Below are 13,832 nucleotides of genomic sequence, written 5' to 3'. Positions count from 1 at the left end.
AGGGTGGCTTTTTCTGTCATTGTTGCTCTTCTGAGGATTGATTTTTGGCTTTGCTGCTTGACTTCTGGTTTTGCTGGGTGGTTTTTGGTTTTGCTGATTGCTTTCTGTTTGTCCTGGTTGATGTCTGGTTTTTCTCATTGATTTTTCTTGCTGCTGATTGATTTCTGTGTCTGCTGATTGATTTTTGTTTCTGTTTCCTCCTCAGGTGTTTTCCATGCTGGAAGGTCTCACCCACCTTGTGTCAGTCATGGTTGACTGCATCAACTTTGCACCCTATGGCACTAAATTCCAGCCCAAAAACAGATGTAAGGAAATACTTCAATTTGGGGGTTTCTCTGTGTGGCTTCAAGAGTTGGTTAAAAATTAGAGCTTAACAGAAGACAAAGGGTCATTGGGTATAAAATCTTTTTTGGTTTGTTTCCTATTCCCACTTAAACTGTTAAAGCTCAAGAAATAATTTCCAAAAAAGCACAATTCAGTAAAAAAAGAATTAAAATTTACCTGCCCCATGGGAATTTGTTAAAGTGGTGAAATGCAGTGTTGGGCTGCTGCAGGAATGAAATGCTTTAATTGGAAATGTTGATGAGGAAGAACATAATGTAAACTTGGCTTGCAAATAAATAAACTAATAAAAAATCTATTTCTCCTTCCCTCCTGTACACAAATTCTGGAACAGTGAATCAGGTGCTGAGTAGGCATTAAAACCTTTAAAGCAGAGTCTGAGCAGCCAGAAAATAAAAATAAGAGTAGAAATCAGATAAAATTATGCATTGAAATGTGTTTAAGTTGCTAAATCAATTTTTAAACTATTTATATGTAGATTTGGTTTGGGAATCAGAGTTCTTCCTCTCATGTAGACTCCACGTTCAGCTGTCCTTTAAGGAAAACTCCAGTTTTTAATGGAATTTTTGGCCCTCAGCTCCCCAGACCCCCACGGACTGGGCTAAGAAGAAGAAGGAGCCCCTTGGCAAGCTGAGCTCTCTGTTCAGGCTGCTGCTGCTGCTGCTGGAGTCGTTCCACGCGCTGAGCGGCGCGGAGCCGCAGGCGGAGGCGCTGCAGGGCCTGGGCCCCGCGCTGCTGGCAGCACTGCACGGCCTCGTCAGCCACATCTCCCTGCCCTCCCTGCTGGGCACCACCCTGGCCACCTTCTCCACACCCCTGGCGCTGTTCTATGAGAAAACCAGGTCAGTCTGGGAGGGGTTTGGGGTGGGAAAGCTCGGGAGTTGTGTGGGATGGAGTGGGGTGGTGTCACAGGGGTCCCAGCACGAGGGCAGAGACGAGAGTCTTGACTCCATGTGGCAGAAGGCTGATTGATTATTTTATGATATGTATTATATTAAATTTTACTAAAAGAATAGAAGGAAGGATTTCATCAGAAGGCTGGAAAGGAAAGGAATGATAATAAAACCTGTGAGTGACCAGAGAGTCCGAGCCAGCTGGGCTGGGATTGGCCTTTGATTAGAAACAACCACATGTGTGACAGTGTTTACAGGGGAAGAGATGAGAAAGTTGACTCCATGTTCAGAAGGCTTAGTTTATTATTTCATGATATGTAATATATTAAAACTATACTAAAAGAATAGAAGAAAAGATTTCATCAGAAGGCTTAGTTAAAAATAGAATAAAAATAAATAACAAAAGTTTGTCTCTGACCAAGACAGTCTAGACACTGTGGTTGGCCATTAATTAAAAACAACCAAATGAGTCCAATCACAGATCCACCTGGTGCATTCCACAGCAGCAGATAAGAATTGTTAACAGTTTGTTCTTGAGGCCTCTCAGCAATTTAAGAAGAAAAAATCCTAAAGAAAAAATTTTTCATAGAACATGTCAGTGACACATGAGACCAACCACAGATGCACCTGATGCATTCCACTGCAGCAGATCATCATTGTTCACATTTCATTTCTGAGGCCTCTCAGCTTCTCAGGAGAAGAGATCCTAACAAAAGGATTTTTCATACAATATGTCCATGACAGTGGAGCTCAGGGTTTGCAGGGCTTCAGAAATCTCCCTATTTGAAATTCTGGTCTCTTCACTGTAACTCTGTTTGCATCTCTACAAGGCTCAAAAGTTTACTTTCCACCTGGTAATTTGCCCTGCAGTGGAGATATTTATTGATAGAAATAAATAATTTTTTTTAGGAAAAAATTAAATTTTTGGCATTAAATTTTCTAGAAGGTTAATGGTAATTTCTTGATGTACACTGAAATCCTGGAAGTTTTTAAGCAGAAGGAAATACTGGGAAAAACTCTGCTTGATGCTTTTTTCCTGAGCATTGTTTTCCTTGCATTTATTCATAAAAATAGAAGAGATTATTTTCTGAGCATCATTTTTTTTTAAGATTTATCCCTAAAAAAGGTGAAGTTGGATAAATATTTTTGAAGGAAGACATTGAAGCAAATAAAAATTTAGGAGCCTCTTCAGCTTGGAAGTCACAGGCTTAGAAAAGGAGTTAAAAAATGCAGTTTGTTCACATTTTTCTGGCTGATTGTACCTAAGGATTTTTTGTACGTGGAATATATTTATTTTTATATTTATTTGTTTCTATGGAATTGTTTAGTTTATGGAATTGCTTAGTGGTACTTCACCTTTTTAATGCCAGTATTTCAGCTTTTTAATGCAAATGTGTTTAAGGAGAGCATTTAGAGAGCAACTAGAAGTTAATTTATAAGAAAAGCCTTAATTTTAAATTAGTACTGATTACCACTGACTTTTCCATTAATTCCTCCTGAAGTCAGCATATCAGTATCCATGGAGTTTAAAGGATGATCAGGAAATTGTTTAATCCCCAACTGAGGCTCCTTTCACAAAGTGAGTCCATGAAGTCACTGGCTAAAACCAGTGTGCAGTGCTGGAATTTTTGTCTGTTAATTTCTTATGCTTGGGATAAATGGGACAGCAAAATAGAAATGGATTGCATTTGTTTTGGCAGGCTCCCTGAGGTGCCCAGAGTCTACAGCAATCTGAGCAGCAAGGTGAGTTTGCTCCAGAAACCACTGTGGGCTTGGGGGGATGTGGAACAGCAGAGATCTTCAGGCCATTTCTTCTGTAATAAAATAAAAAATGTGTGGAGGGTAGAGATTTAATTTTAAAATTCTTTTTAAATTTAAAAGAATTAAAATATAAGTTCTAGAAGGGAGGAGCACTCAGCTCTGGGACTTTTATGTGATGTGACATTTGTAAATAAAATAAAGTCAAAAATAAGCTTACAATTCAAATAGTTCAGATTTTAGTTGAAAATGTCCATTAAAACCTGTGTGTTTTGTTCTCCCTGAGCTGGAGAAGCTGCTGGCAGAGATCCTGCAGTGCCTGCAGTGCCACTGCCCGGGCTCCTGTGACAGTGAGCTGCTGCAGCAGCTCAGCCCCGTGCTGTGCCTGGGCTTCCAGCACAGGAGCAAACAGATCCGCCAGCAGAGCGCCCAGCTCTGGAACTGCACCTTTGCCAAGGCCTCCTCACTCTGCTACCCCGAGGAACTCAAGTAAGAACCAGCTTTTTATTATTTCCATCTCCTCAGGGAGAGCTCACAGCTGGTGCTGTCCCATTCTGGTTCCCTGTTCTGCTATGAGCTGCTGCTCTTTTTCTGCACCTCTCCCAGGAATCTAAAATTATTTTTTATTTTTTGTTGTTGAGCAGGTCTGTGTTAAGCCAAGCCAAAAAGAAAATCCCTCTGCTGCTGCCTGGTTTTGAAAGCATTGAGGTGTCTGAGGAGTGCAGTGGCCCCTTCTCTGACCTGGTAAATGTTGTGTTGGGATTCCATGGGAATTGTCCAGCAGGGAGTGAAAGGTCAGCTGGGATCTTTAATCTGGTTGACCTGCAGTGGTTTCATGTTTAGGATGATAAACTCTGCTGAGTTAGCACTGTCAGAAGACTCAGCTGGTTTTTACCACTTCCTGCATTGTAAATTTTGAGTTCTAGGAATTTATTTGAAATAATTAATTTTTTTAGTTGTCCTCTACGTAGTTCAGAGGAAATTTGTGAGTGTGGGATGGTTTTATTCTAGATAAATTACCACAGGGTGGGTTTGTGAACTTGGAGTTCCTTCCACAGTGCATTCAGTGTGGTTTTGTCTGAACAGATGGAGAATTCCCAGCTGGACACAAAGATCAGTGGGATGGAGCTGAAGGTGGGACAGAAACGAGATTCAATATTGGCACAGACGAGTGAAGCCAAAAGTGATGGCAAAGACAAGTCCAGCAGCCTGCAGGCAACACCTGCAAAGGTGAAGTGTTCCCAGAGAGGGCTCCTGGAATCAACTCCAGGACATTCAGGACAAAATCAGCACCTTGGGGATGCTGAAATGTTTTTCTGAAATGTTTTTCTTTCCGACTTGGGCTGCCCAGCAGAGTCAGAGTTGATGTTCCTGTCAGAGTTCTCTGCTGAGGTTGGGGGAGGGAGGGTGGCAGCAAAGAGCCTCAGTCCTCACTCTGTGGAGGTTGTGGCAGATTTGGGGTTTGCTGGTCTTTGGGGTTGGCAGATCCCTCACAGAGATGTCCTTCAGAATTCCTGATTTTCAGTTCCTCTCTTGTTCCTAACCCAGGATTTGGGGTTTTTTCTCTTTCTGCAGCTAAAACTAGAATTTCCATCTCCTAAGACAACAAGTGAGACGCTTCTGGAAGAGGAGAAATCTGTTGATTTTGTGTTTATTCCTCCAGAAACAAAGCCAAGAATATTGACAGAACATCAGAAGGAAGTGCTTAGGTCCAAGAGGTCTGTCATTTATGGTTTTAATGGGAAATGTCATTCCTTGAGCAGCTGAGCTTCACTTCAGTTCCTGTTTCTCACACCACCACGGGTCATTGAGTCTTAGTTCTTCCATACAAGTTATGAAGTTTAAAGCTAAGAGAGTTCCTTGCTTTGCAGTTTTAAAGCAACCAAATTATTCTTGCAGTGGCATTTCCTCTTCTGATTAAATACAGTCTGTCTAGTCTGTCTGGGGTTTGGGAATTTGGAGTTCAGGTTTTTACTTGGGGACTGATGTGCAGTATGAAATGAAAGATGTCATTTTTCAGAAATCATGGAAATGGAAGGATTGGGTAAAACAAGCTGAGGGAGGGATTTCTTGAGTCAGCAGCAGGTCAGGAATTAGGATATTGCCAAAACTCATCTTGATTGCAGGAGAATCTTTAGAATGATCTCTTTTGATGTGAGAAGGTAATACTGGTGTGTTTACTGTGCTTAGGCAGCAGAAGCAGTGTAAGCAGGACTTGAGGCAGGAGCTCCTCTGGGCTGTGGTGAATTCTTTGCTGAGGGGGATCCCAATCACAGCTTTTATTCCCCAAAAATAAAGATTTCATGCAGCTGAAAAGAATGGCCTTGAAATGAGGAGATGATAAATTCCAGAGAGGAGTCTGACTGCCATTCCTGGTGTTGTTCCAGGGCTGACATTCCTGCCATGTACAACAACTTGGATGCTTCCCAGGACACCACCTCGTTTTCCCAGTACAGCCAGAGCCAGGAGGATTCTTTGTGAGTAGAAGTGCCCAGCTGTGGTCACTGAAGGGTTCTCCTTTGGCAGCAGCACTGACTGCAGTCATTCTCTTCTAGGGAAATGCCACCTGCAGTAGAAAATGCCAGAGAAGACACTGCAGAGCAACCTCAGGTAATTCCCCATTGTCTGATGGTGACTAAAATCAGAGTTCCTACCAAACATGAGAGGTTTTGTGATTTGTTTTCCATTCTCAGCACCAAGTGAGAGAAAATGTAACACTGCAGTGCTCTGCTCTGCTTTATATCATTTATTCCTTTAGGATCAATTAGAATATCATTTAGGCCAAATCACTTTGTATTTGATGTCAGAATGGGAGGATTCATGGGGGCAGTTTCTGATCACCCACGTGCCTGTGCTGCCACAGCATTTTAATGGGGTAAAGGTTGTAAATCCTGAATTCCTTTTGGGGAGGACTTGCCTGAACAGCTGCTGTGCTAACTGTAGTGCCAGTCAGACCAGGTGAAATACAGCAAAACTTCAAGCATTTTTGGAGTTATTTGTTTTGGGATTAAATGGTTTTAAAAAGTGTCTTTTATAGCTATCAAAACACAGATAATAAATCATTTGGTGGTTGGAAAACCTTGTGGGTGTGTTGTTTGCTATGGCACCAGAGCTGCAGTTGACTCTTGTATTATATTCATAGGACAAGTGCAACTGTTCCATTTGATTCCTAGGACAAACCTTTTGCTGTTGATGTTTTTGGGGCAGGAGGAGAACGTGGGCAGTGAAGGATGTCACTCAGAGGAGAGCCCAGCCTGCACCAGCGAGGGGGAGGCCACAAAGGAGACAGCTGAGATGATCCCAGAGGAAACATCCATTGGACAGGGGCTGGAGACAAGTTCTGTGGAAGCAGCTCCCCAGGAGGCCTCAGCAGGGAAGGAGGACACCTCAGATGTCACCAACAGCTCAGCCTCCAGTGACATCATCTCTGGCACCCCCCAGCCCGTGAGCCGGCGCCAGTCCTTCATCACCCTGGAGAAATTCGGGGCTGCGGAGAGCAGGCCCTTCAGCCCAGCCCCACTGAGCTCTGTGTCAGAGCTGCCTGGGCCTCCTCCCGAGGCAGCCCCACAGGAGAACAGCGGTGACAGCCAGGCTGGTGCTCGAGCACAGAAATCTGGAGAGGAAGAGAAAAATCCTCCAAGCGCCGAGCCCGCAGTGGGGGCCGCGGCCGCCCGCAGGGTGACGCGCCGGCAGAGCAGGATGGAGCTGCAGGGCAGTAAAGCCAAGCTGCAGAGCAGGACAGAGGAGCCCCTGGCCCCTGACAGCCTGGAGAGCAGTGCTGAGCTGGGCTCTGCCGTGGAGGACGTGGAGCACATCCTGCTCAGCCACTCCCAGGCTCTGCTCTCCACGGAAGCAGACATCCAGAAAGCCGAGGATGCCATCGCAGAGATGGACAAGGCCCAGGGGCTGGACATGGACTCGAAAGAGAACACCCCCCCAGAGAGCAGCAGCTGCTCTGAGCAGGCCCCAGGGGATGACAGCCAGGTGCCACAGGTGTCCCCTCAGCAGAAGCAGCTGCGGCGTTCCGCCAGGAGACGCCCGGAGGCTGTGGAGAGCTCCTCGGGCAGCCAGGAGAAGGAGGACGGGCTCCCAAAGAGAGACAGGAGGAGAGAGGAGGAGAAAGCTGGGCAGAAGAAGCTGTCCCAGGGGAAAGGTGATGGATCCCAAAAGCAGAAAGGAGTTCCTGGGAAAACGACAGAGAACACAAAAGAGAGCAGCCAGCCTGAGAGAGTGGCAGAGGACTGGAGCTCCAAGGAGTCCCCTGCTCTCAGGGGCCTGGAGGAGGAGGGCAGCAGAGCTGGCAGGAGGGCAGAGGATGCCCCCAGGGCAGAGGGGGAAGGTCAGGGCCGCCTCAGCACAGCGGGGCAGAAGGTGGAGCGCCCACGGTACCACACCAGGAGATCTTCCCAAGGGTTGCTGTCCAGCATAGAAAACTCTGAGGCTGACAGCTCTGAGGGCAAGGAGGAGAGCACAAAGAAGAAAAAACCAGTGAAAGCGAGGAGTAGAAGCAATTCTCTGGAAGGGAAATTGAAAGAGGGACAGGCAGGGAGCCAGAGCCTTGAGGGACCTGCCCAGGGAAGTGAAACTAAGAGTCCACTGGAGGCCAGTAAAGGGGAGCCTGAGGTTGGCACAGGTGCTGCAGTGCCAGGTGAGCCAGGTGACCTGGAAAAGCAGGAAAGTGCTGCAGCTGCTGGAGAAGCTGTGGGCCCTGGCAGCTCTGAGAACCCAGGTGCTGTGCAGGACACCAGCGTGGAGCCATGCAAGGCTGATGCATCCATGGAGTCACTGGGCAGCCCCTGTGTGCCTGAGCAGGATGGGAGAGCAGCAGAGGAGAGCAGACAGGAGGAGAAGCAGAGCACCACAGGGGACTGTGCAAATGCTCCAGGTGCTGAGCCCTCCTCTTTGCAAAGCCCTGAGTGTCAGAACAAGAGAAGCAAAAGGGTGAAAAAAATCAAGAGCTGTGATTGCTGCTTCAAAAAGCCAAAGCAGCAGGTGACTGAATCAAAGTTGACTGAGTCCAAAAAGGAGAAAACTGAGCTGGAGGAGCCTGAGAGCACCCCAGTCCAGACCCCAGTCCAGAATGTTTCTGGTCACTCAGATTTGGAGGAGAGCTTGGCCCTGGCTCCGTGTGGAATGAGCACTCCAGTGCATCCTCCCAAGGAGCCCAGCACCTTCAGCTTGGACAGGCAGGAAATGGATGTGGAAAACCTGCAGGGAAGCACTGTGGGCGTGGAGGAGGAGAGTCCAGAGGATCCAGAGGGTTCAGCAGCTGAAACCACTGAGTCCATGGAGGAAATAAAGGAACCTGCTGAGCAGAAGGAGCAGACAGAGCAGGTTCTGCCTGAGAGTGTTCCTGAAGAGCCCAGGGAGAGCTGCCTGGACTCAGGGGACCAAGGGGAAGAACCAGCAGCTGCAGAAAAGGAAGAAATCAAGGAAAACGGACAGCTGGAGGAGGTGCCTGAGGAGCTGAGGGTTGACAGCAAACCTGAGGAAAAAGAGATGAAGGAGCTAGAAGGAGATCAGGAGGATAAAGGAGAAGCTGAGAACTCTGCTGGAGAAACTTGTGTTGTTGCAGATCAAGAGATGAAGGAGGAATTGGTGGAAACTGAAATAAAAGTGCCTGAGAACGTGGCCTTGGCAGATCAGAGTGTGGATTCCCCTCTGAAGGTGGGAGGGGATCCCTCAGTGCAGGTGGCTGAAAGCCCCACCAGCCTCCAGGCCCGCTGCACGTGGTCCCCCTCAGCCTCCCCATCCACCAGCATCCTCAAGAGAGGGGTCAAGAGGAGCCAGGAGGATGATTCCCTGTCACCTGCCAACAAGGTACTCCATGGGAATTGTGTGCTGCTGGGTGCAAAGCTGGCATGAGGAGCTGAAATCATTCCTAATCTGTTGCATTACTGGTTTGTGTTGTGAATAGTCTTAGAGAGGTGGTGAGGTTTGGGTTTGGAATGTGCCAGCACTGGGAGATTTGTGTTGTGAGGGGTTTTATTTTGAAGCAGAGCACCCTGGATCCCTGCACAACCAGGAGCAGCATGCTCAGGGTTGTACACACAGGTTCCTTAGGGAATCCTCACAGTGCCTGCCTGAAACATTCCCTGGGTTGTTCCAGAACTTCAGTGGTTCCAAACTGATCTTTTGTCTCCTCAGGGTGGCTTCCCCAAGCTGTGCTGGGTTGAGTTCCCACTCTAAAACTCCTTCTCTCCTCCTCAGATCCGTCGAGTCTCTTTTGCAAACCCCATTTTCCAGGAGGGCCTGGCAGACGACATCGACAGGAGGAGTCCTGTCATCAGATCCCATTCCTCACCCTCCTCCAGAAGTCTTAAAATCCTCTCTAACATGCAGGTCAGGGTAAATCCTGGTGCAGTATTCTGTGTCCCAAGTATTTGTGTATTTATCATAAATAGGATGGCTTTGGTGCATGTTTGTAGTCACTTACAGTTGTAAGGGCTGAGGAGCAGAAGTGTAAGAGGTAAAACTGCCTTAGCCTGACTCATTCTGTTACTCTGAGGTTTCAGGGGCTAAAATCTCACTATGAATTCTTCTTGTTAACTGAATTCCTGCTGTTAACTAAATTCCTACCACCCTGAGATATTTTTTTCCTCTTTTTCTATCCAGCACATTACCACTCCAACCAAAGGATTTCTGTCCCCAGGATCTCGTACCCTTAAATTTAAGAGCTCAAAGAAGTGTTTAGTAAGAAGTGCTTTGGTTCATGTTTCTCTTCTATTTTTTTCCCTGTATTCCGTGGGTGACAGTTAATTTAATGCTTTGCCTGTGTTCTCCCAGATCACAGAGATGGCCAAGGAGTCTCTGCCGTGCCTCTCGGAGTTTGTGTACCCTGCCTTGGCTGGCTGCAAGGCCCCTGTGGATGTCATTTTACCTCAGATCACATCCAGCATCTGGTCAGTGGCTTCTTGCTTTTGGAGGTGACATTTCAGTAGGAACTGAGCCCTTACTGAGCCCACCAAACCACAACTGTAGCCAGAATTCCTGAAGGGGATTGGGGTTGGTTGGGTGAGGAGGAGACATGACTATTCTGGCATTCTTCAAGTACTTTTTGATGACTGAAAAGCTCCCCAGGGTTGGGGAGTTTGTGCAGGGCCAGGAGCTGGATTGCTGATGCTGTGGGTCCCCTCCAGCTCGGGATATTCCCTGACTGTGTCCCAATAACCCACTTTCCCTCCCTGCTGCAGTGCCCGGGGCCTGGGGCAGCTCATCCGAGCCAAGAACATCAAGACCGTGGGAGACCTGAGCACCCTGACAGCCCTGGAGATCAAAACGCTCCCCATCCGCTCCCCCAAAGTCTCCAATGTCAAGAGAGCTCTGAAGGGATACCATGAGCAGCAGGTGAAGTGCACTTGAGCAGCCAGGGTGCCAAGATTGGTCTCATTTCCTGCAGCAGGAGTGGTGTCTCTTTCCCTTCATTAAAAACAGCACTTTCACACCTAATCCCTGCCTGCCTCAGTGCCATGAATTCAAGATGCAGATCACTTGGTTAAACTATTATTATTAACAAGAAAAGTGATTGGATTTGTTATAATATTTATAATTTATTATGATTTATAATTTATTTATTGCTCACCATATTAAATTAATTTTTTTTTTCAATCTGAAAATGTTTTCTCTCCCCCAAAAATGCCAGGTGAAATCTCGAGTGTTGGAGGAAAGCACAGTGCTTGAAGATGCTGAGAAGGCTGGAAATGATGTGGAGGAGAAATCTCTGAGTGCAGAGGAGGAGAAACTTGCAGCAGGTACCTGCTGGTGGCTTTTTGCTTTGAATTTGGAGGGTTCTGCTGTCTTGTCTTCATTCCCTCCTGCTGGGAACACCTCATCCTTTCGTTTTTATTTTGGGTTTAGTTTAATTCTTCCATTGGTGATCAAACCCTGAGGAAGGGCAGGGTGCAGGGCCTTTCTGGGAATGTTCCCCCTGGAATAAATCCATTGCAGGCTGCTCTGAGATGTGATTCTGTACAAAACCAGCTGCAGTTCTGCTCGGATTTCCCTGCACTTGTCTCCTTTCCCTCCTTTCAGATTTGGTGGACACAGGCAGCAGCAGCAGCGAGCAGCCCCCCGTGGATCTCCTGGGCCAGGTGCAGGCTCTGGCAGCCCAGCTGGGCTCGGAGGATCTGCACAGCTACTCAGGCAGGCAGCTCTGTGAGATGCAGGAGAAGCTGCTGGGGATGGCCTCGTGCATCAGCAGGAGCCTGCAGGCCCGCTGGCCCTGCCCTCCCCAGCAGGGCCCCGAGTAGCTGCCCCTGCTCAGAGGAGGAGGCTGGTCCAGCACTGCCCCCCCTGTGCTCCTCACTGCTCACTGACTCCTTCAGGCTTCTTCTTGGGCTACAGGATATTTTGTTAGCATCTTCATACATTTATTATCTTATTTTTTTTCCCCTTTTTTATTTCTTTTTTTTCCCTTTTTTTCCTTCTTTTTTCCTCCCCCTTCTTTTTTTGCCTTTTTTTTTCCCCCTTCTTTTCTTATTTTTTCTTCTTTTTCCTCTTTTTTTGCCTTTTTTTTTTTTTGCCAATTATTTTTTTTTTTTTGCTCCTTTTTGCCCTTTTTTTTGCCTTTATTTTCTGCTGGTTCCTGCCCTCCCAGACCCCTGGGCCTGTTTCCTCCCTGGCAGGGCTGTTCCTGGGGGATTGCTATGCATCTTTCTTTCGGGCCGTGAAAGAAAACCTGACAAAGCTGTGCAATAGCAGAGACTGTGAAAAACCAAACCAACAGAGTAATTAAATTATTTTTTCAAATCCAAAGTGTTCTTACTGCTGCAAACTCTTGCTGAGAGCGGGCTGAGAGCTGCAGCTCCAGCTCTGCCCCCCTCCTGCCCCAGCTGCTCCCTCGGGAGCTCTGGCAGCACGTGGGAGGTAAGCTGGGCTTAATTCCTTCCAGCAGGAGCCTGGGATTTGTACTGGATCTATTTTTAACATGTATTTTTGTACGACTCCAGCTCAGAGGAAATGTGCTCGTACAGGAGAGAGCCTGCAGAGCCCCCCAGGCTTTGCCCCCTGGCCTTTGCTGGCAGCAGCTCTCCTGAGGGGCAGGCTCTCCGTGAGGAAATGATGGATTGGACAAGAGCTCTTTGTAAATTGTGTACAGACTCACAGCAGATGTTGGGTAATAATTTATGGAGTTTTAATTGCATGGACTGCATTGCTGCTGCTTGGAGACCTTCAGCCAGAGCTCCCAGGTTTTCCCTCTGGGGTTCTGATCTGTATATATTGTACTGTAGCTATCCAGATGGGTGTTTATTGAGAGGAACTGCTGCAGGTGGTTTTCCACTTTTACATGGGCAAATAAAAGAGCTGATAGTTCCCAGACTTGGTCGTGGCCTCGTGGTTTGGTGGCTTCTGGGCTGTTTCTCTCTTCAGCTTCCCCTCAGGGTTGGATTCCCAAGGCTGGGAGGGACCTTGGAATGTCACCAGTGCTGGTGTGAGGTGGGAGCAGATCCTCGAGGACAGGGTGGGATCTGGGCTGCCAAACTCTCAGTACTTTTTGCCCTGTGTGTGTCCCATGGAGAAAAGGGTTGGGACAAACAGCCTGGAGCTACAAGGGCAAGCTCTGGGGCTTTTCTTGCTTTCCTGAGCAGTTGTTTTGGTTCCAGATCTGCCTCCTTGGGAGAATGCAGCTTTCCAGGTAAGGTTGTTCCTGACCCATGGAAAGGGTTTTGATCCCAACTCCCAGGGCTGGCAGTCCTGGAGCCGGCCTTGGGGAAGGACATTTCCCTTCTAGGCTGCCCCTGCTGGGAATTCCCTCTGGACTCTGAATTCCCCAAGGGTGCTGTTCACTTGGCTTTAGTCTATGGGAGACACAATATCCAGGGATTTTTATTCCCTTCTTTCCTGTGGAGTGGCTGCTACCAGGTGCTGCAGTAGATGAAGCAAAAACTGATGTTCATGTGTGGAACTGATGTTCATCTGGGTCCTCCCCTTCCTCAGTGGTTTGTGGGGTGAATTCCCTTTCCCAGCACCACAGCATCCATCCATCCATAGTGCAGAAACCTCAGCTTTATTCTTCACTAATTTACAAGAAATCACAGCTTTTGCCCCCGGAACGGTTGCAGGAGAACACATTCATGAGAGCTCAGCAAGCAGGAGAGGGTGGTTGCTCTTCCCTCCCCGAATACATTGGGTTGAAATACAAAGCTTACATGGAAAACCAAATGAAGAGATTTAAACATTTTAGAACAGCCCAGGAAAAATTCTCTGTGGGAGAATGAATCCTATAAATGTGTGTGTTAGTCTTTAGCAATGGGATTTTGGACATGTTGTGTAGTGTCTTTAGTGTGTGATGAAATGTTTGGGACTGTTTGGCATTGGGAGAATGGCAGGATGTGCTTAGAGGCACTTCTGGAAACATTGTGTGAAATATTCCAGGTGGCTTTTGCTCTGTGGTTATTTCTGTTGTGGCTGAGGGGGCCAGGAGGGCTTGGGGCAGGTGTCCCAGCCCCCAGGGGGAGGTGTCCCAGCCCCCAGGGGGAGGTGTCCCAGCCCCCAGGGGGAGGTGTCCCAGCCCCGGGGGAAGGTGTCCCAGCCCCCAGGGGGTGGTGTCCCAGCCCCCAGGGGGAGGTGTCCCAGCCCCCAGGGGGAGGTGTCCCAGCCCCCAGGGGGAGGTGTCCCAGCCCCCAGGAGCTGTCCCAGCCCCCCGGGGCAGGCCGGGCTCACACGGCCTCCACGTAGTTGGCGGGCAGCATGCCGGTCTTGCCGGTTCTCTGCACGGTGCCGTACATCCAGCCCTCGTCGATGGCCTGCACGTTGACAATGGTGTCCCCGTCCTTGAAGGACACCTCGTCCGCGTCCGCCGCCGTGTAGTCGTACATGGCCCGGAACGTCTTCTGCAGG

The 13,832-nt window shown here is 48.1% G+C and overlaps 2 protein-coding genes across 27 annotated transcripts in view; one reads left to right on the top strand and one right to left on the bottom strand.

The window, feature by feature from the left end:
* The window catches only part of RIF1 (replication timing regulatory factor 1), a 30,625-nt gene extending 18,314 nt beyond the window's left edge, over positions 1 to 12,311 (top strand). Inside the window, exons 20-35 of one of the 3 annotated variants that reach the window (XM_059852488.1) lie at positions 206 to 305; positions 920 to 1,184; positions 2,936 to 2,978; positions 3,280 to 3,482; positions 3,638 to 3,737; positions 4,080 to 4,223; positions 4,569 to 4,711; positions 5,381 to 5,470; positions 5,549 to 5,603; positions 6,201 to 8,813; positions 9,204 to 9,335; positions 9,609 to 9,686; positions 9,780 to 9,895; positions 10,187 to 10,340; positions 10,636 to 10,744; positions 11,025 to 12,311. In XM_059852488.1, the coding sequence (XP_059708471.1) occupies positions 206 to 305; positions 920 to 1,184; positions 2,936 to 2,978; positions 3,280 to 3,482; positions 3,638 to 3,737; positions 4,080 to 4,223; positions 4,569 to 4,711; positions 5,381 to 5,470; positions 5,549 to 5,603; positions 6,201 to 8,813; positions 9,204 to 9,335; positions 9,609 to 9,686; positions 9,780 to 9,895; positions 10,187 to 10,340; positions 10,636 to 10,744; positions 11,025 to 11,242 (4,563 nt within the window). In that variant the 3' untranslated portion in view covers positions 11,243 to 12,311. The remainder of the gene's footprint in view (positions 1 to 205; positions 306 to 919; positions 1,185 to 2,935; positions 2,979 to 3,279; positions 3,483 to 3,637; positions 3,738 to 4,079; positions 4,224 to 4,568; positions 4,712 to 5,380; positions 5,471 to 5,548; positions 5,604 to 6,200; positions 8,814 to 9,203; positions 9,336 to 9,608; positions 9,687 to 9,779; positions 9,896 to 10,186; positions 10,341 to 10,635; positions 10,745 to 11,024) is intronic. The other 2 variants (XM_059852489.1, XM_059852490.1) reach the window with 2 other exon arrangements.
* A 669-nt stretch (positions 12,312 to 12,980) lies between these two features.
* The window catches only part of NEB (nebulin), a 99,633-nt gene continuing 98,781 nt past the window's right edge, over positions 12,981 to 13,832 (bottom strand). For 23 of the 24 annotated variants that reach the window (XM_059852461.1, XM_059852464.1, XM_059852470.1 and 20 more), the window contains one exon: positions 12,981 to 13,825. In XM_059852461.1, the coding sequence (XP_059708444.1) occupies positions 13,652 to 13,825 (174 nt within the window). In that variant the 3' untranslated portion in view covers positions 12,981 to 13,651. The remainder of the gene's footprint in view (positions 13,826 to 13,832) is intronic. The other variant, XM_059852462.1, reaches the window with a different exon arrangement.

Source organism: Haemorhous mexicanus, chromosome 8, assembly GCF_027477595.1.
Source record: "Haemorhous mexicanus isolate bHaeMex1 chromosome 8, bHaeMex1.pri, whole genome shotgun sequence".
Lineage (NCBI taxonomy): Eukaryota > Metazoa > Chordata > Aves > Passeriformes > Fringillidae > Haemorhous > Haemorhous mexicanus.
Note: the sequence above shows the minus strand (reverse complement) of the source record. Positions and strands in the feature narration are given on the sequence as shown.